Below are 22,854 nucleotides of genomic sequence, written 5' to 3'. Positions count from 1 at the left end.
AAAAGGAATTTATCTTTCTCCTGAGCTTTCAATTGCTAAGCTCCAAAAAATGTATAATAGAAAGTGTGAGGCTCAAGATCGAGTTACTTATGACATGTTTAGAAACATTTTTATAAAAAACTTCAATATTGGATTTTCGTCTCCTGCCTCAGACGTGTGTGCAAAATGTACTAGATTAAAACAACAAATAAAAACGGAAAAAAGTATTAAAAAAAGACACGATCTTCTTATAGAGTATCGAATTCACAGAAAGCGAGCTGACACTTTCTACGAGCTTGCGAGAGAACAAGACGAATATAGCTTGGCATTTTGCTTCGATCTCCAGCAAGTTCAGCCTCTACCGAAAACACCAATAGGAGATGCATTCTACTCACATCAAATTAGTTTCTACTGTTTTTGTTGTGTTCCAATCAGCTCAAGAAATCCTTCCTTTTACGTTTGGACTGAGAATTTAGCTGGCAGGGGACCTACTGAAGTTGGATCGGCATTGCTAAATTATCTTGATACTTTGGATTATGACAATAATATACGTACCATTAGATTATTTTGCGACGGATGCGCCGGACAAAATAAAAATTCTCACGTTATCCATACATTGATGTTCTGGTTAAAAAATAAATCTCCAGAAAACATAAAGGAAATAATATTAACGTTTCCCGTCAGAGGCCACAGTTTCATGGCAGCAGATAGAGTTATTGGGAGAGTGGAACGTTTATTAAGAAAATTTCCAGAAGTAATATCGGCTGAACAATATGTTGACCTAAACTCGCAAGTAGGTCCTGTAAAAACACTTGGACAAAACTGGCAGCTATATAATGTCAAACAGTTGGAAAAAATTTACAAAAAAGTAAATGGAATATCTGATTGTAAGAGAATTTCAATACAGAAAATAACAAGCGGACCTTAAAGCAGTATAAAAATTGTCACGTATCAGCATTATAGATTTCAGTTTAACAATAATAAATTAGAGAGCCTCACAAGGAAAGGTAAATCAGAAGATATTGAATTACAATTTGTGCCACTAGGCAACGATATAACAGAAAAGAAAAAAAATCTCTTGGTACTTTAATGATGCAACATTTTGGAGAAGACTGGAAGAGTCGACTTGGCATGGTATAAGGCACTTTTAGTGTCTGAAAACACTGCAGAGATGCAGTCAGTAGAGGATGAAGCAGGAATACAGGTAGATGGAGAAGCAGGGGGGGACGATGATGGTCTACTTTGTGATTGCCTTCACGAAGAATCTGGGTTACACATCTAGTACTTCAATTAAATAAATTTAATTTAAGTAATTTAATAATTTTTTTTCTATTTTCGTTTAGTTTATAAAAATCATACATTTTAATAAAATTACTGTTTATACTCCATTTAAAAGAAGAAATATGTTTTTCTTTAAATTTCTTTGATTTTCTTACAAAACCGGTTATATCCATTTAATTTTTTTTCAATAGTGGTGACGCTTTTGACATTAATTGAAAATTACTCTACACTATTTATTCATATCATCAATCCCTATAACTTTATGATTGAAATTTCCAATTATTCCTTCAAGCCCAGAAAGAAGACGTTTTTTTGATCTCCTATAAATTCCGTAATAAGCGATTTGAACGGGATTTTTTGTTTTCCGAGGGAAGGCAAACGAGTCTTGAATGACAGAAAAATGCTATTAGACGAAATCATCAATTTGAATTTATAATGCAACAATTAATTCACCTAACTTTTTAAGCAAAAAAGTTTTTAATAAATTACCAGTACATATTAAAAATATAAACAATTTAATCTTGTTTAAAAAACAATTAAAACTTTATCTTCTGGATAGATGCTTTTATAACTTGAGCGAATTTGTATGATCTCTGCCGATTCATTCGTTTATTTTTCGTTTTTTATTCTCCTCTTTTTTTTAACTTAGTCAGTTTTAATATCATTGTGACTATTCCTATACAATGTATGTTGTCAAAAGGAAAATAAATTTATTATTATTATTATTATCAACCATACCGTTACATTAGCTTTGGAAAATGCAGTAGAAGATATACATAAATTAGGCATATCTTCTGATGGTGAAGATTGGAAACACGTTGATATTCCATTAAATTTTGACAATAAAACAAAGATGATGAAATAGATATAGAAAAGGAAATAGATGAACTACAAACTAATGTTAAACAGGATCAAGAAAATTTAGATTTTTTTTCAGCACAAGATCAAACTGAAGATGAAATATCTTCTAACAAATATGATATAACTTTAAAGGATTATTCAGATAAAGTGACGGACATACGGGACAACTCACAATTTGTAGAAGTCCAATTATCAAATGAAAAGAAAATTGTAAAAAAATGAAAATAACGGAAAAGTCAGTACTGACAGATTAAGAAGATTTTATATAAACCAGAAAAGTCAGACAAGAAAGCGACCATTGAAGAGAACCTCAAGAAAAGTATATAAGATACCAAAAAAAAACCTGGTATATTGGTTTCTTCTGAAGACGAATTTTTAAATGAAATAATACCACTTGAAGATTCCACTGACGCGGAAAAATCATATAGTTCCAATTCCGAGCCGCTAGAAGAGAATGTACATAATTTGAACATCCAAACGGAACAGTATTACGCTGTGTTTTATGAAGAAAAATGGTACATTGGCCTCATTCAGCAGAGCACATCGATGGCCAATCGCTGATCATTTTGCGGCTGAATGCGCATATTGGAACCGATGAGTTATCGCGCGATTAGGAATCGGACGCCATTTTTTAAATCGTGTTTCAAACTCGATTAGTAATCACGATTAGCGATTTGTTTACCTATAATATTTGAATCCTATCCTAACAGTTTGTGGAAACGGTTATTATCTATAGTGAAAACTGAAAAATGGAAACTTTAGACACGTTAGAAGTCTGTTATGAATTTAACGACATTATTTATACAATAGTTGGAACACGTAGGTACTTTACATGACAACTTGAAAAATGGTGAGTTTGCAATCTTGTAACCTGTATATTTGCCTAGACATGTTTTCTTTTACATGTATATACATATTTTATACTAATTGTAGCGTTAAATAAAGGTTTAAGAACTTTTCAAATAAAAATAATTACTAAAATTTTGATTTTATTTTAGATGCAGAATTTTTCGAAAACTATATTTCAAATAATAAACCTTCATTGGAAATGCAGGTGTCAAAGAACTTACAAAGTAAATATTCACAATTGAAAATGTATTTTTGCTGATTATTTTATTTTTCATAGATGAAGAATCATGGACTTGAAGCAGAGGCAATATTGTTGTTAGGGCAATGTTTAAAAAAACAAAAACTAGACTTACGAAACCCTAAAATTAAAAAAAAAAAAAGATTTATGGAAGTCCATACAAATGGAAATGGCGAAGCAGGTCTATACAAATTTGGACGAAGGAAGAATCGAAAGGAAGTTTCGAAATATGAAGAATACTTACAAAACTATTAAAGACAATAAAAAGAAAAGTTCTACAGGCAGAGAGACAGTAAAATGGGGATATTTCGACATGATGGATGATGCATTTGAGGAGGGCAAAACGATTAATTTGGGAGCTACAGTGTCCTCTATATCTTCGACACCAGGAATATCAAGAATATCCCATGAAAATATGATACAAATGGAAAACTTGGCAGGTCCTTTGGCAGTTGCATCTGTTGTCACTTCTGAGGTTTCATCTTCCATAGCACACATCGAAAACTTGGCAGGTCCTTCAGTTGCAACCACGATCACTTCCAAGGATAAATCTTCTTTGTTGCATTCTGCGTCCTTCATACCGCCTTCATCTGGAGTAGGGAAAATACTCTCCCCAACAACAAAAGCTGAGAGAGGAGAGAAACTCTATGGTTTGAGAAAAAAACAAATCGAATTGGAAGAAAACAGAGTCTCTGAGTTAAGAATGCTTAGGGAATCAGTAGAACGAAACAATCTGATCCAAGCAGAATGGAACGAACTTTTAAAAATATTAGTTGAAAAAAAATAATAACAAAAACTACATATATATTTATATATTAATGTAAATACATATTTTGTTATAATAAAGTAATAATCCTATTGCGTTTTTCAACTGCAGCCATTTCTACGTAAGCAGGTTCTTCACCTTGTTGATCGTGTACAAAGTTTTCCATAGCATCTACATTTTCTCTCTCCATATCATCTTCCATGCCTCCATAATTTTGATTTAAAATAAAATTGTGTACCACACAAGCAGCTGCTATCATATTTTTGCCCAGCTCCAAATCACTTATATTGAGGTACTTTAATCTCCTGAACCTTCCCTTCAAGTGTCCAAATGCCCGTTCAATAATTGATCTACCAGAACTCAATTTAATGTTAAAATTTGTTTGAGCTGGTGTTAAATGACCTGTGTCTCTAAAAGGAGTCATAACATTTACTTTTAAAGGATATGCTGCATCACCTAGTAGGTGTTAATGAGATGGAATTAAATTCCTCTCTGTAATAGGTTCAAACAAAGGGCTATTTCTAAAAACTCTTGCATCATGCATCCTTCCAGGACTACCAATATATTATATATATCTATAAATCTACCCCTATGGTCACATGTACCTAAAATAAGTGGAAATAAAATTAATGTTGAAATTCATAGTAAGATTGCTTCTCATAAACCTTCCTGCTTTTCAAAAGTACCTTGTCATAAAATGAATATTTATAATTATTAACTTACCTTGTAAAATAATAGAATGGAATCCTTTCCTGTTATAATAATCTACTTTATTTGCAATTGGTTGTTTGCAGGGAATATGACATCCGTCAATGGCACAAAGTATCCCAGAAAATCCATGTGTCTTATTCTGAAAAATCTGTAAAATATTAATTATGTGTAGAATTCAATTTTATTTAATAAACTCACAGCAGATAAAGCTTCATATGAGTTTTCTTCAGGCCAGATCACCAACTGTGGCATCAAACTAGCTAAAGCCATAATAATTTGTTTAAAAATAGCTTGGCCTGTGCTTACAGCAAGATTAAATCTATCGCCAGTTGCAAGAAAACTTTCTTGCTTGCTTAACACCCAGATAGTATATAGTAATTTTTTTCGTAACGGTGCCATTTCATTCGGGTTATCAAATAAATTTCCTACAATATGCACTAATTCCTAAAATAAAGGGTAAAATCAGTTGCAATTACATAAAATTGCTTGACTGCCAAGCTTGCCTCTGCAGATTTCCTCGCATCCTAAAATGTTCAAAGAATTGGACATCACTATAACTTGGTATTATTTGTTCAAAATAATTTTCATTTCTCGCCTGTTGCTGTCGTGGTTTTATGGCTAATAACAGCAGCGGTCTAGCAAGATTAACCCCTATATTTTCAACAATATTCGGGTCTAGTTCATCGTTAAAAACCAAATACAACGGGATATCCATTTTCAAACTCCTGCAATAATAACCGATCTAACCTCAAATCAGCTACCAGCTGACAAATGAAAACATCACAAAAAAAGACCATTCAGAAGAAAATGTTCGATTAGTAATCATCACGTGATTTTACGTCTAATCGATAACTCATTGCTATTCTCTGCTGAATACACCCATTGGTCGCGTTATAGAGGAATGTGGAGTTAACTGTTACAAAATGAAATTTCTTAAAGCTGAACTTGAACATTTCATATGGCCGCGTTGTGTTGATATTGCCAGTATAAATAAAAGTTATATATTTTATGGGCCAGTTCAACTATTAGGAAATGGACCTTTTCAACTTAAGCAAATAGACCTTTTAAATATAACTAAAAAATATAAATTTATTAAGAAAAACACCAATTAAAGACTAGGAACCGATGTTTGTATTTATATTTATCATTTATACCAACTTTCCACTTTTTATAAATTATTTTTTATTTTTGTGAAAGGTATACTCGATGATGCGCTTGCAATCAAGGCTGTTATATAAGTTGTACCTTTTAATTTAAATTTAAGTATTTTTGTTATTAAGAATAAATGATTTATTTTTTTGTCATTATTTTTTTAAAACTTACACCTTTTTTTATTATTCTTGACTTAAATAGATTTTATTTAAATCGATTTTTTGTTAAAAATTCTTGTTTTCATGAAAGATATTTTTACATTTTTTACACATAAGATACATTTTTTGTAGCAGATAAACAAGCTAGCTAAATTTACAGGTAATTTAAAGGAAATAACATGTAATGCATGGAAAATTCTAGGTAATGCGAGGAAATTCTGGATAATATGAGGAAATTCTGGGGTAATACAGGGAAATTCTGGGGTAATACGGGGAAATTCTGGAAAATATGGGGAAACTCGGGGGTATACGGGGAAATTTTGGGTAATGAGGGGAAATCCCTAAGTATTACCCAGGAAATGCCAGTTTCGGGGAATAAAGGGTAATAGAGTGTACACCATACTGGGCAGCGGTTTCCCCCTCGAGTTGAATTATGTAAATTTCTTAACCCAAAGCGAAGCGTTAACGAATAGTTAATAATTAAATAATTTTGAAATTTGTTTAATATTGCTATTTCTTTAGAATGTATTTTTTCTATCAATATATAACTTTAAACTGGTTAATTTGTGTATTTACAAGAAATAATTGTACATAATATTATATTGATAATATGTCTGTAGGTGTATCAGTCGGGACTTATCACAAGGCATTAAAGAAGCAGATGCATATGCATCCCTATAAAGTTTCTGTTGTGCAAGAGTTATGTCCTTCTGATCACAACCAACAAGTACAATATTGTCGATGGTTTAATGAACATTTAAATGATGTTAGTATATTAGACTTGACATTTTATTCCTATGTGGCATGGGTATATTTATCTGGTTACGTAAATAGTCAGAATTATAGAACTTGGGCTGCAGAAAATACGCATAATTTTATTGAAACATGAAGCCCTGGAATTAATGCACGACGATGAACTGCAGAATGGTTATTTTCAACGAGATGGAGTCACTGCACATACTGCAGCAGAAACTATTGATTGATTACTAGGGGTTTATGGCCTGCTCGAAGCCCTGATCTCACACCTTTAGATTTTTATGTGTTTGGCCATATCAAAAATAAGATATTCAAAAATCCACATACTTGAAGATCTGGAAGCAGCAATTGAACATGAAATAAACATTATAACACCAAATGAACTTGAGCATGTTTTGAGAGCATGAAATGCAGGGTAAATTTATGATTGCAAAATGAAGGTGGTCATTTTGAATATTTATTATAAAGGACCACGCACATTTCTTATGGAAAATCGCTTTTGGTGAAAATAGCTGAAAATTTAGTATGTTATAATTCTCAATGTTCTGATCAAAAGTTGTCATTACACCACGGCCCTAAAACCCATACTTTTAGAGATATAATGGGTTAAACTTGTATGTGTGCAGGAATTTGTAAGTATTAGTTGGAGCTATACGTTAGGAATGAGACTATTTCCTTAATAACATTATTGAGTAAGTGTAATTTTTGGAACTGAGTTTTTGGGTTGTTGGGTTATTTCTCTGCTTATATTAGTTAGATATGTATCGAAAAAAATTTATTGGCATTTCTGTGTAAAATAAGACAAGGACTGTTTGATGAATTTATTAAATTGATTTTTGATTACTCTTCTAGACAGGCCACGAGCATGGCTATATCTTCTGTTCGGCAATCACTAATGTAAAGATTTGTTCCAAGTAACATTGGTTTAGATGCAATTACAAGACGAAATTACATCGAGAGACATGTTACCAAATTTTCAAATACTCTCTACAACCCAGAACCTGAAGTACCACGGGTTATAGCATACATCGACGGTATTTAAAAAAGTAGTAATTTTCGCAGTCTTCGTCAGTCTTACTGTATGCAGAAGGGTCGACATTTGCTAAAGCCAGTACTAGTTGTGGCTTCCAATGGCTAAATTCTTGACATCCACGGGCCTTACTTTTCTAACAGTAATAATAATGACGCTGCCCTTCTTGAACATGAATTTAATAGAAACGCTGAGAGAATGCGAGAATGGTTTCAAGAAGACGACATAATAATAGTCAATCGGGGTTATAGAGATGCTATAGAATCACTTCAACATCTTGGAATAAATTGGAAGATGCCATCACTTCTTCCACGAGGCAGAAGGCAACTAAGTACTGATGAAGCAAATGAATCAAGGCTTATTCGTAAGTAATAAGTTATTACGAAGACAAGATGGATTGTAGAAGCGAGAAATGGCCATATATGTAGAGTCCATTTTCAAGTTTTTTCAGCAAATCATACATACATATCACCTTCCACATCTTTTATACTTTTATAGAATTACTGGAGCTATTATCAACCGATATCGCATTCCTATTGAAATGAATGGTGCTGACAATTTACTTGCGCAGAGATAGTAGAAAGTGCCACTGAAGTAAACGTTGTTCAGGCACGCGTAGAGGCCCAACTACTACATACTCGAAATGCACAAAGATGGGTCCGTTTAAATGGTCAACAATCAGATTTTCCTGCTCTAACCTTAGATATGGTCCGAGATCTGAAGTTTACCAGGTGAAGCTAGCTCCTAGCAATATTCAAAATAAGTTACAACGGGAAGATATGGAAGAATTTCAGCTCGAAATGATGAGAGACAACGAACAATTACTAGAACCTGGCTTTATAAGAATTAGAATATTCTCTCGATTCCATAATGTCGGAAAGTATCAACTTTGGATTGCATACAGGCCTGTCGAAAATAATGAATTGAACCCTGATGAGCACGAGGAAGAGGAATCACCTACATTGGGTTATTATTATACGTGTAAATCTGGGGCTCGGACTCTCGGAACATTGTTCTCACATTGCCAGTGTGGTGTGGTTTCTTGGTTATGCTCGAAACCAACAAAATTCATTATCCTTCAACAATCAGATCACATCCTTGATGCTGGAAATCGAAACCTTCAAGGAAATGCTCAATGAAAAATGAATTTAATAGATAAATATAAGTTTTTCTTGGTTATTATTTTATTCGTTTATTTAATATATGTATGAATGTATGTATTAAATGACACACAATTAACGATAATAAAGAATTATCTGTTAATTACAAGAATATTGTACATTTGATTTATACTTATAATCTATGCACATCAACTTATTAAAGATCAAAGCGATTATCTCGGTATTTATTTGTATCAGGAATCGGTATAAATGGTAATGGAGTGTAATGACTAAACAGAAACGAAAGATAAGACATGTACTTTAACGTGGCTGGAATGGCAGTAGTTTCCTCAGATTCCCTACTGAAACCTACTATAGAGTCCCCGTTGGTGTGTCAGTCAGTACTTTCACAGATACGGTTAATATGCTGGTGTACCAGTTCCAAACCTGCACCATGTCTTCGGAAACTTCAGATACAGAGAGTCGGAGCTACACTACCAGTCCCGGTTCTCCGTTCGACAGTACGACTGATGAGCTAGATGCATCTCGGATTCTCTTCCCACTACATTCAAAAGTGCCTACTACTATACGTGGATGTGCGAATATTCTCGATTATCTCTGAAATGTACCTAAGTACTCAAAATCGGGCGAGCTACAACAATTAACATGCGAGTTATTGCCTGTAATGTTGCTCTGGTTAAATAAGGAAAACAACATAACTGATAACGACACAATAAGGGTTGAAAGACCTAGAAGAGGAAATGAAAAAACAAAATCAATTAACCAGCTAAAAATCTTTTTTAATTCCCTTCCTAAAATCGAAAGTCATTATTGCCGGTCTTCTACCAGCAAATTATATTTAGAACCCTTATGGTAGAGCAAAAGAGAACTATATCGTTTTTACAAAAATACTTGGTGCAAAATGCACAAGCCGTTAGTATGTCATTTTCTTCAATATTCAACGAAATGAATTTGTCTCTATACAGGCCAAAAAAGACCAATGCGATGTATGTATGGGCTACAAAACTGAAAATATCTCCGAGGAAATATACCAAGAGTATCTGGTCCTAAAAGAAGAAGCCAGAAACGAAAAAAGCAAGGATAAGCTTTCCGAAAGTGATGTAGTCCTTACTATGGATCTTCAATCGGTATTACTTGCCTCGAAATCCTAAGTATCCCTTATGTATGTAAGACCAAACTAGCCGTGCATAATTTTACTTTATATGACACAAATGATGGCTATTGCTTTTTATGAATGAATTGTCAAGTATACTTACTTATTTTATTGAAAATATTTCTTTAAAGAAAATGGATAAGAGTGTATCAAAAATAATACTCTGGAGTGATGGCTGCACAGCCCAGAATGGAAATAATGTATTGTCGAACGCACTCTTAAATATTGCAATCAGAAATAATGTTAAAATCATACAAAAGTTTTTACACAAGGGACATACGCAAATGGAGGCTGATTCCATGTCACAGAACGTCGTTTACGAAATTGTGACATTAACCTTCCTGTCGACTATGTCCAATATTGCAAAACAAGTCGCCTAAATCTGCGACCATATTTTGTTAAATATTTTGTTCTTATAGTCTTTTAAAAAATTTTGATAGTATTAAGTTCTATAATTCAATTAGACCTGGATGTAAAGCTGGTGATTCAGTCGTTACAGATCTAAAATATTTCAAATATCACAAGAATTTGCGCATCCAAATTTTAAAAAGTGTTTTTGGTTTCCCTTGTAAAATTTGTCAAATTGGAGTTACACACTTTTCGGGTTTCGCTGACGATATGCAGACATATATGGACGACATGGGGACACATTATTTTTCATTTGCAATATTATTTTGTCTTATAGTAGTGGGTTATATGTTCTTTGGCAATCGGGATAATCTAAGAATACCTGCAATAATAGCCCCAGCACGAGGAAAGACAGACAATCGACTTGAACGCGACATATATTTTGCAATTTTGAGATTGGAACTAGACATTATAATTTTGTATTTTGCGATAAAAGTATGTCTAGTAATGAATCAAAATACAGCCAAGAAAAGGAAAAAACCACAAGCATTTAAACGACGAAATCCCCCCTTAAACGAACCTGTCTCCTCAGGCAGACTGAATTTATTATGCAAAATTGTCGTATGTGATATTACTAAGCAAAATTGTGGCATCTACGATAACTCGGGTAAGCTACGTATTACCTTATGGAAAGTTCAGTAATGCCTAACAATTTGAGGTTATGTAAGGCTATTTACATATGCGGGGTTAAAAAAGTGGTATTATTAATTGAAATAGCAAGTGCAAATTTTGTAATAAGAAGTCCAAAACATCTTTAACTTACTTCACAAAGGGATACTTAGTAAGTAAGTCTCTAGCATGGTTCAAATTTTAGATTTTAGTATTTTAATTCGTTTTTTAATTGTAGGTTAAGGTCTACCTAAATGATGTATAGTCAAAGAAGTTTACGGATTTTAAGCCTTGCAAGGAGAAGTAGTGAAGACCAACATACATCAAACAAAAATATTATTCACAATATTGCCCCATCAGAAACCGAGATCGACGCAATTGTATTATTATTTGATAGCGATGATTGAAAATTTGTCAGATTATGATAGTGATGATTCTATACCGCTTGTTAACTTGAAAAATTAAATCAAGAACAAAATTTCTGAACAAACATATAGAAAAAAGAAAATACAAATTTGGAAAATGAAATAGGAAACAGAAACGTTGAACAGGCACTGGCAAATAAAACTGGAAAACGAAAACAACAGAAGCATGCTTTATCTCATGGTCAAGCTTCATAAAACGTTTGTGGTTTGTGCTTCGTTTGACCTGCAACAGGTTATTCATGTATCTATATCAAATGATAACAAAATCTTTTACGAAAGAAGGCTAGGAGTTTTTAACTTTACGATTTACGATATTGGTTCTAGAGATTATTTTTTTTTACCTGGAATGAAGGAAATGGTAAACGAGGTTCCTGTGTGATAGCGACAGCTTTGTATACTTTTTTACGTAGATACGACAAAGATGGAACTAAAACAGTGTACCTATTCGCGGAAGGATGTGGGGGGCAAAATAAAAATTCTATTATAGCCTCCACTCTTTTATATGTAATTAACAACAGCACCATTTGGAAGAGATTTCTCTCAGATTCTTTGCCCCTCACCGTGATCAAAACGAAGGAGACTCGGCCCACAGTGCCATATCAAATACTCAAAAATTAGCTGGTGATATTATGGTTCCCACACAATTCATTCCAGTATTTCGTCTGGCGACAAGGAAGAATCCATATACTGTTGTCTCCTAAGCTACATTGACTTTTTAGATTTTAAGATGTTTTCGCAAACACTTCGACTTCTCTTCATACGAACAGATGACAACAATTCAGACAAAGACGTAAAGTGGAACGAAATGCTTGAGTTTACTGTAAAGAAAACTGAGCCAGTAAAGATTTATTTTAAGAAGGGCCATTTAGAGAATCAGTACAGGTCAATCAGTTGAAAAAGACAAACGTCTTCTGTTATACATTCGGTTATGCACAATGATATGCTCAAAATTTACAAAGAACCACCTTTAATTTCAGAAGAGAAATACAGAAATCTGTTGGAGCTTTGCAGTGGTGCAATCGAATAATCCCAAAGCTATGATAAGTAGTTTATAGTGGGCTTATCCCACAATTTATTTTTTTTTAAGTCACAATTAGGCTTATCTACAAAAAAACATTTAGTGGCATCCTTTTTGATTTTTTTGTTGTATTAATTTTTAAATGAATTGGCGGTACTTTATATTTCGATAAAAAAATACTGACCGCCTTCGAATGAAACACTAAATGTTTAAATTTTACGTCAAAATACTATAAAACCTTTAAGACCTGAAGTATATGGTATTTTCAGTTAAGCCCCTACGTCCTGAGGAAGACGTTTTATGATTTTTTCCTCGAAATGTGTGATTAAAAAAATAACTAGGTATATGGCTTGATAATTGTTCTGCCCAGAACAGGAATTGGGCATTATTTTCCTTTTTTATCTATGTAGGGAACTGTGATATGGTAAACTTAAATCATCTAGAAATAAAATAGTTCGAACCAGGCCACACGTTTATGTCTGCCGATTCTTTTCATCATGTTATTGAGAGCCAATTGAAAAGAAAAGGCAAAGCCTATGATTTTCAAGACTTCAAAGAATGCGTACAAAATTCCAATTCCAAAGCCAAAAGCATAGACATGAGTGTAGAGAATTGTTACGACTGGACAGATGATACATCTTTAAGTAAATCAAATAATCCTAGACCATATATGTCTGATCCGGTACGTTTGAAGTTCACAAGGGGTGATAAAACTATACAATATAGAAACTCTTTTGCTGTTTTTTTTATGACGCTGAACTTTCTAAAAGCTAAGCAAATGAAAAATCGTTTCAGTTGTCCTCCCAAAAAGACATTGCTAAGCGGAATAAGGTAAAATGGGGTAACATTGACATAGAGGAAACATTGACATATTTTCAAATTTGCCACCCACTTGCAGTTCTATGGAAATTTGAAATAATTTATGGTGTCTAAAATTTTATTTATAGTGCTGCCATCTTATAAAAAATAGTTAAAACATTTTGGAAGCACTCAGTAAACTTTATATTAGATTGTATATATGTGCTATACGAGTACCTGTTGCTTTACATCTCTGTAATCGATCAAGGTAAGTTATCTTTGTAATACTGATTTTTGTATCTTAGTTTGTTTCAATTGTTATGTCTGTAATTTGCAAATAATCATTTTTTCCAATCTGAGGTTAAGATTGGCTGGTGTCAATGTTATTCTCTCGAAAAGTGTCATTGTTTAATAAATATTTTTTTTTTGTTCACAGAAATGCCCCGTTCAAAGAAAACCGATGACGTTTGCAGAAAATATAAAAGCTATAGTGAAGAATCGATGAATAACGCAATAAGTGAAGTAAAAAATGGAATATTAAGTGTCAAGAGAGCTGCCGAATTATATGGCATAAACCGTTCAACGTTAATTAACCACTTGAAAAATTATAAATGTAAAGCAGTTCCGTCCCACAGTGCTTACTCTACATGAAGAAAAAGTGTTAGTAAATTCATTGATAAAATTAGCCGAATGGGGTTTCGGCCTGGATCGGTTTCAATTACATATTTGTGTACAAGACTATCTGAAATGTATGGATCGCCGAAATCCATTTTAAAGTGGACTTCCAGGTATTGACTGGATTAAATAATTTGAAAATCGCTGGAAACAGGAAATCCGCAATAGAGTTGCCCAAAATTTGCCAAAAAATAAGGCATAGGTGTGTTCTTTAGAAGTACTGAATGACTTTTATGAAAAATTGAAAAGTACAATTGAGACTGGATTTATCGAATAAACCGCAAAATAATTTTAATTGTGACTAATCCAACTTTCAAACTGATGCTGGAATTCAGAAAATTCTATGCCGCAAAGGCTTGCATAATCCACATAAAATTGTAGGTAGCGTAACAAAGGCCACTTACACAGTAATAGTATGTTGTAATGCTATAGGCGAGTACCTGCTTTTATTTGTAAATTATAAAGGCCAGCACCTTTATGCAACATGGTGCCAAAACGGGCCAGAGAATGCTGCGTATAACTGTTCTCCATCTGGATAGATGGAGGCACCACAGTTTGCAGATTCGTTTGAAAATGTTTTTGTTAAATATACTGCTACTTTGGACGGATCAAGATTACTAATATTTGACAGCCACAATTCCCACATAACACTGCCACTTATTGACATGGCTCTGAAGCATAATATAGAACTGTTGTGTTTGCCCTCACATACATAGCACGTTCTACAGCCACTGGATGTTGGGGTTTTCAAACTGACGAAGACAGCATGGTGTAATGTGTTAAAAATTTTCTATCAAGAAAGTGGATTCAAAAATGTAGACAAGGTTTTATTTCCTAGTCTTTTAAAAAAACTTCAAGAAACAGGATGCTTTACAAGAAGTAATGTGATAGGTGGTTTTGAAGGGTCTGGAATTTATCCCTTAAGTAAAGAAAAAATATTACAAAAATCTATCTCATCTACATTGCTTAGTTCCTCATAAAATCAAATGCAACACAGCATTTCTATGGAACAGAGCAAAAATGAAACGTCAGGACCCGATTTTATAGGATTTGGTCAAACCTCGCCATCATCTTCTCCGAAACCTCAGAAATTAGAAGATATTACTCCAACTAAAAAGTTGGAACTGTCACTAATGTCCGTATTGACGCCAAGAAAGCAAAACATAAAACAAAAACATAGTAGACAGAGAATGATAGAAGATGAATTGAATAAAAAGGAGAAACAAGTAAAGAAACACCACACACCTAAAGCCAAGAAATCCGTTAAAATAACTGACGATAGCTCAAATAGTAATGCTAGTTTACAACTCGACGATGACACAGATGATAATATTTTAATAGATGAAAATAATTGTAGTGAAACAGAAGAAAATAATCGTGATGAAGCAAAAGCTATGAATGTAGATGTAAGTAATCAGAAAATAGACGATAATTCATGGCTATTTGTTAGATTTTCCAATTCAAGAGTACAAGCAATAAATAATGAAGACTGCATACACTATGTAGGAAAAGCGTTGGATGTAAATGGTAGCCAAATACTCGTCAGCTTTTTGAGAAAGAAGGTAAAATGTTTTGTATATCCAGATGTGCCTGATCATAGTCTAATTTCTCAAGCTGATGTTGCTATGGTTCTCCCCGTACCTAATATTAGAAGAGGACTACATAACTTTAACATAAACTCTATTCCTTTAAATTATAAAACGATTCCTAAGATTAACTAAGTTGTAATGTTACTGGTAATCCAAAATTGTATATAAAACTGCTATTTACTATTTTATTTTTGTAGTTATCTATGTCAATGTTGCACTATACAGGGTCGGAAAGTCCCCATGGTTCATCGGCCGTTACGTGAGAGCGATAAAGAAAGTCATAGAAATCCGTGCGATAGAGAAAGATGGCTATAATGAAAGCGTCTAATAGCCACCGCCCATTTCGCCCATCCACAAATAAGATCCACTTCTTACTTACTAAAAAAGGGAAAGTGGTTGCAGAAAAAAAATGTAGAAATTTGCAGAAATGTAGATTAAAATGTAATGAGAAATTTGATGACGAGATAAGACAGAAATTGTTGTTTGAATATTAGTCTATGGGGAGTTACAACAAAAGAGTGGCCTATGTAGCAGATCTTATATTTACTAAAGAAAAACAAACAACTCGTACAAAAATCTTGAGTAAAAAGCACAAAAACAGGTGCGTTACACATTCTTATCACGTGCGCTTTAATGGTCAACTAATAAAAGTGTGCAAAAAGTGTTTTTTGTTAACTTTTGATGAGACTAACAAATTTTTAACAACTGCGATTAAGAAAAAACAATCATCCCTTTCCGGAATAACACAAGAAGATGGTAGAGGTAAAGGAGCACCATTTAACAAGACTTCCGAAGAAGCTTTAGAGGCAGTAAGAAACCTTGTATCTGCTTTACGATGCTATGAGAGTCATTATTGCAGAAAGCAAACAGAAAATATGTTTCTTCCTCCTCATTACACACTTACAAGGATATATGAAGAGTATAAGAAATTGATACCTCAAACTATAACCCCAGTGAGTCGAAGAATATATGAAACTATATTTCATAGCATGAAAATAAAAATAAAAAATCCTAAGGAAGATAGTTGTGCTAAGTGTGATAGATTAAATATGCAAATTAAAAACACATTGGATTTAGATCAAAAACAAGCTCTGCAAGATAATCTAAATAAACATCAATTAATTAATAAGAAAAGTGACGTATTCCGACACATGTGCTGGACAGAATAAAAATTCTTATTTGCCTATAATGTACATGTTGCTCTTAAAAAATAAACCAAATCTAGAATATATAGAACATAAATTTTTAGAACCGGGGCACACGCATATGGAATGTGACACAGACCATTCTATTATTGAAAAAAAGAAAAAGAAACACGATTCTGCCATTGAGCATCCACGTGATTGGATGCAACTTGTACGTATGTGTGGCAGTGCAAAACTGTTTAAAGTTATTGAAATGCAACGACAAGATTTCTTTGAGTTTTCAGCTTTATTAAAAACATATTTTATACACAAAAAAAATAATGACTCTGGAGAACAAGTGATATGGAAACAAATTAAATGGCTTCGCTTTTCTGTTGAAGAATTTGGAGTCATACAGTACAAAACAACATTAAATAAAGAAGATCCATTTAAAAAAAATTGATTTTAAACGCAAGTCCAAAGTTACATTGACCAATATTAAGCCACCACTTAGCTATAAAGGACCCGTCCCAATTAACCCAAAGAAAAAGCACAATTGCTGAATTGAATTGCTGCCATATGTTAATCAAACCTTTCATTCATTTTATCAAAGACTCCTTACTAAGGACAGTCTTCCTGATATTTTGCCAAAAACTAGCGAAGAATCCGATTCAGAATAGTTTTGTAATTATTGATGTGGATACATATTTTTCACTTTTGTATCAATATTATATATTTTTGTTTCAAATTTGCTTTTATTTATTTTATATTTAATATAAATATTTTTCGTTATGTACCTATTTTATATTTTGTAATAAATTACTTAATAATAATAGTGCATTATTTACTTAAGAATGGGAAAAAGGGAGTATGTTGTTTTTTTACTGGTTTTTGAGGTGTAAAAGGGTATATATTATTATTTTTTTTAATATTTCGTATTTTGAAATAATTCAAATCAGAATGAAATTAGATCAAAAAAGTTCGTAACTGCTGAAAACTATGTCTTTGTAACCCAAAATTTGATAAAAAGCGAGCATCTCAACTTTAAAGCGCAGTTTCTGGAAACTACTGTTTTAGGACATATCGCTCATTCGAAAGAATAGTGACACATCTCAAAATATAGATATATTGAGTTTCTCTGTGAAAAAGTTTTTAAAAGTGTTAATGAATGCTGTAGAACGACACATGTGAATTTCAAAGGAACACCGTTAGATGGCGCTAGTGTCATTATTTTATTGGTGGGAAATTTTAATACACTGATCGTCAACATTGCCACATCCAGTGTTAATACGATGCTTGTCGTGAGAACGTCAAATTTTTTATTCAACAATGTCACATTTGAAAATACTAAACTGCGGTAAGTAGTTTTATATATAATGTCTAAGGCAATAGTGGCACATCTAGGAATGTGTCACTATTTATAATAATTTTACTTTGAAATTTGTATTTATATTTAATTACATACCGTCATATTTCGCACTGTGTCACTATTTAGCTTAAATTTATGGCTCAATTCGATATTTTAGTAAAACTAATATTGTCATATTTTGTGTTATGACAGCGTTCCATAAAAAACGGGTTATATATGTGTCTCTTTTTGATATGAGCCACTGTTGAATTAAATAGTATGTATGTTTTGTACTTGTTACTGGTTGGTCTTGTAAACAAAAACACTGAGATACATGTACATTTCCTATTATTTTGTTAAATGTTTTATAACAATTTGAATAAGAATTGTCTACCTATAGATATTTGTTATAAAATTTTACGTTTTTGTTACCACTGTCGACATCCAGTTGTTTAGCTAATTAACTTTTTCAGAAATATCGTCGCGTACGACACGAATAATGGCCTTAACCCCAAGAGATAAAGATGTCTTCCCTCAAAGTGAGCCAACGTCATTTTAAGATTTTTTAGAACTTCTATAATATTTAAAATTTTTAGGCATTATTACTCCAATGGATGCAACAGGACAACATAATGATACCCCGTTTAAGAGTCCTAAAGAACATGACATGACAAATGAAAATTGCTTTGATGCAAATTATATAACATCCAAGTCTACTATCGAACCTACTGAATTGATAAGTGATCAATGCTCTGTTATGTTAAAAGGTAAGGCAATGTAACTCTAGCTTTTGAAATTAGTTACCTTTTATTTAATTTTTATAGATGATTTAAAAGTTACGGACAATTAGCAAATGAACTCATTTTTTATTTATTTGTATGTAGTTAACGTTTTTAATTTTCAGATAACTTGAATATTTTTTTAAATGAAGATACGACTGCAACTGCAAGTCAAATTGTGTCCGCCGATATTGAATCGCATGAAGCAATAATGGTTACAACTATATCTGGAAAAGCATCAGTGAACGAATCAAGTTATCAGGAATACTCTGATGACTCGGTTAAGGACTTGTCTTATGTTAACAGTAAAAGTAGTTCGTCGTCGTCCTGCCTTACTACGTGTAGTTCTTCATCCAGTTCAACATCAGATTCTAGTGACACTGAAGCAGAAAATAACGTTGAAAATGAAGATCCTGAAAACCAACAGCCTAAAAAACTAACTAGAACACGAAAACGTGGACCAGAAAATTGGAAGAATAGTTTAGCCAAACGCCTCAGAAATTCTGGAAAGGAATACAAAAATGCTAAAACACAGAAAAAATATCCAGAGAGACGGTTAAAACCACCTTGCGGGGAAAAATGCAAACTTAAATGCTACACAAAATTTTCTGAAGAAGAGCGTACAGAAATATTTAGAAAGTATTGGGACCTTGGATGCATTCAAAGACAACGTGATTTTATCAGCTCCAGCATGACAACCATAAAGCCTAGATATAGGTATGTAAGGGAAGGTAGTAACCGCCAGCCAAATAATGCATTTCACTTCGAAATTAAAGAAAATAAAGTACGTGTTTGCAAGCTATTTTTTAAAAACACATTGTGCATTAATGACCGTCCAATTAGAACGGTACTGAGCAAAAGAGATCCAGAACACCCACAATTTTTTGCAGCTGATTTACGTGGTAAACATGCAAATCACCATAATCTAGATGGCGAGCTAAAAGAAAGTGTGAGACATCACATTGAGTCAATTCCTCGAATTCCAAGCCACTATTGTCGGGCTCACACTAACAAAGAATTTATTGAGGGTGGATTAACAATTGCAGATCTTTATCGTAGTTACAAGAAGTTACGCCAAGAAGATAATAAACCGTCAGTAAATTATGTTATGTACAACAAAATATTTAATGAGGAATTCAACATTTCCTTTTTTACTCCAAAAAAGGACGAGTGCGAACTTTGCGCAGCTTTTAAAAATGCAGGTGAAACAGAAAAAGAAGAAATGAAAGTAAAATATGAAGAGCATTTAAACCAAAAGGAACTTTCGCGTTTAGAAAAACACAAAGATAAAGAAACAGAAGAGTTTGTAGCAGTTTATGACCTGCAAGCTGTTTTACCTTGTCCTAGGGGTAATACTTCTAGTTTTTTATTATGTTTCGAAATTAAACGTGTTTAATTTTACGATCTATAATATAAAAGATAATTCTGTTGCATGTTATGTTTGGCATGAGGGACAGGGCAATAGAGGTGCCAACGAAATCGGTTCGTGTGTGACGATACCTAGAAAATATAAATGATATTGTTGATAGTCCAAAAAACATAATTTTCTATTCGGACAACTGTGCTGGACAACAAAAAAATAAATTTATTCTCTCCTTGTATGTTCATGCAGTTCGAAATTTTTCAAAAATTAAAAGTATAACTCACAAATATCTCATTACCGGACATACGCAAAATGAGGGTGACAACGCCCATTCATTAATTAAAAGGAATGTGAAGCGTGCTCTAAGATCTGGTCCAATTTGTTTACCAGAACAATATGTAACGCTGATTAGAACAGCCAAGAAAACCGGAACGCCATACAACGTTGAGGAATTGACCTACGATGAATTTTTCGATCTAAAAAATTTGGCTCAATCAATAGGAATTACACCTTCCCTAAAATTAAAAATTTCTGATTTACAGATGTTTAAAGTTGTAAAGGAGTACCCCTACAAGATTTTTTATAAATATTCTTATGACCAAGAAGACTTTGAAGAAGTAGAATTCGGGAAAGCAAGGAATAGTAGAAGCAGAAACACAGAGTCTGTCACCTTGTTAAAAGCATACAAAGATAAAATTGTTATCACCAAAAATAAAAAAAAAAGTTTACTGTCACTGTTTCAAGAGAAATGAAAAAATAAAAGTACCGCTATTCCTAAAACCCACAAAGACTACTATAGTAGTCTTTAATAATAATTACCTACCTGGTATTTCGTTTTGTTTAGTCTATCTACCTGTTATTTTGTTTAGTTTACTTGTTATGTTTTTTTTTGTTATTTATTTCTTACCAATTAAATTTTGGTGTTATTTGTTGTTTTGTTAGTTAATTAGTGTTATTTTTTAGTTTTATTTAACTTGTACTTTGTATTGCATTAACATAAATATATTGTTTTTCATAACAAGAGTTTTCGTACTTTGTGTTTTAAATTATGGGGAACACTGTCACAAGTCAAAAGTTATGTCTATAAAATGGCTTAGTTACTTTCAATATGGCGATAAAATCAAAAATTTCTGCTTTAATATTTTCAAATTGCCATGTTCTGTAAATATCTATAAAGGCTAGGCTTAAATATTTCGTTATTTATATAGAATCTTTCAAAAACGCTAAACAAAAACTTTAAAACAGGTTTCCTCTAAAATTACACTTTTTGAGTTGTGCCATTGTTGTTTCGAGTGAGCGATATTCTCACCCATGTGCCAATTAATTGCCGTGACAAAAAAAAAATTCAAAGTTATATCAATGTTACCCCATTTTACCTTATCAAAAAAAATAAAAGATACTCTTTTCGGAAAGTTTTTACTAATTTTACCAATATGTACATAGACGACAATTCTGGGAAAATTTTCCAGTAGCAAATGGCGAACAGGTGGAAAATATTGACAACAAAGTTAACGACTAACTTCCACAATGATTTAAATTTTATATAATAGTTGGTTATTAGTATTTTTTGGAAAAAATTTTTAAATTTCGGAGGAAAATAGAATGGTTAGAAAAGTTTCTGATAATATAAGCGCTCACCTAGAAAATAGCAAATTTCTAATTTAAAATGTGGATGGCATTGAAAAAATCTTAAAATGCGATTATCTCAAAATCAACAAAATGTCAGTTACAATCTTCTTGCTTAGCACAGCAGTATAATGCAACATTGTTAGGCGATTTAAGCTAGTAGCCATTAGATTGTTCTAGATAAACGGCAGATCCAATCAAAATTAATAAACTCATGCAACAAAATGTACTAGTACAAAAACCATATAAGAAATTCCGGAATGCTACGACCCATAACTGGTAGTAAAAGTTTAAACATGTACTTAAATTTTAAACTCCACAACCATAAAATTTAAATAAAAACATTTTTGAGAAACAAGTCAAAATCGCTTGCGAGAAAGAATAGAGTCCAAGCATTATATATGCTTATGTAAGCAAGGCCTCAAAGATGTCAATAAGGATAGTTTATACAAATTAAGGGTAGTAATGTAAGAACTTACTGGGTTAATTATTTCTATTTTCATGTGGCTGAGCACGTGGATGAGAGAACGGATAGTACTAGAATGGTTCCTCAATGGTATAAAGGGTTGGTTCTCCACCTACTAATAACAACACCTCGATTCCAAATCCATAACCAATTCCCAGGCCCATATGCCTGACGGGTCAAAATGGCAGGTTGCGACAAGCAAAAGGATGAATTGAGGTGTTACGCAGGAAATCTTCACCGAGGAGAGGTGAACCAATCCAACGCCATATTCCCATCTCTTGGGTATATACAGGGTGTATCTAAATAACACCGAAAAAATTCANAAAATTATTTGAAAAAATGTCATAGGGGTTGATTATTTCAACCCCTTACAAAAATAGTTCAGGGTTGAAAAAAATTCAAAAAGTGTAGTTTTATTGACAGATAATGTTCACCAAGTTTGGTTTCTTTAGCTTGATGTACGTGGAAGATAAAAAAGAAAAACAATTTTTTTTGTAATTTTAGGAGGGGCGTAACTTTTCAGGGGGTTTTTTCAAAAAATTTTATACCAAAGACCCCTATTAATTTTCAT

At 32.8% G+C, this 22,854-nt stretch overlaps 1 protein-coding gene across 3 annotated transcripts; it reads right to left on the bottom strand.

The window, feature by feature from the left end:
- Window positions 1-4,021: 4,021 nt before the first annotated feature.
- LOC108911420 (putative nuclease HARBI1) lies at window positions 4,022-22,599 on the bottom strand. 3 transcript variants are annotated; one of them, XM_018716356.2, is made up of 4 exons: window positions 22,297-22,599; window positions 4,884-5,129; window positions 4,698-4,833; window positions 4,022-4,579 (listed from the first exon to the last, which is right to left on the bottom strand). In XM_018716356.2, exons 1-4 carry the CDS (start codon window positions 22,318-22,320, stop codon window positions 4,455-4,457), a joined length of 531 nt encoding a protein of 176 aa, XP_018571872.1. In that variant the 5' UTR covers window positions 22,321-22,599; the 3' UTR covers window positions 4,022-4,454. The 3 variants fall into 3 exon arrangements, with proteins under 3 accessions (XP_018571872.1, XP_023311307.1, XP_023311308.1); XM_023455539.1 differs by lacking the exon at window positions 4,884-5,129; XM_023455540.1 differs by lacking the exon at window positions 4,884-5,129 and having other exon boundaries at window positions 4,698-4,824.
- Window positions 22,600-22,854: the final 255 nt, after the last annotated feature.

The sequence above is a fragment of the Anoplophora glabripennis genome, unplaced genomic scaffold (genome assembly GCF_000390285.2).
Source record: "Anoplophora glabripennis isolate ALB-LARVAE unplaced genomic scaffold, Agla_2.0 scaffold755, whole genome shotgun sequence".
NCBI lineage: Eukaryota > Metazoa > Arthropoda > Insecta > Coleoptera > Cerambycidae > Anoplophora > Anoplophora glabripennis.
Note: the sequence above shows the minus strand (reverse complement) of the source record. Positions and strands in the feature narration are given on the sequence as shown.

What these genes read in the sequence shown, in the direction of transcription:
- LOC108911420 (XM_018716356.2), bottom strand. Translation starts at nt 22,320, where the DNA reads ATGAAAATAGAAATAATTAACCCA. An exon ending in CATATGAAGCTTTATCTGCT is followed by an intron (nt 4,834 to 4,883) that starts GTGAGTTTATTA and finishes AATATTTTACAG; the next exon opens with ATTTTTCAGAATAAGACACA. An exon ending in CCATTCTATTATTTTACAAG is followed by an intron (nt 4,580 to 4,697) that starts GTAAGTTAATAA and finishes CACTTATTTTAG; the next exon opens with GTACATGTGACCATAGGGGT.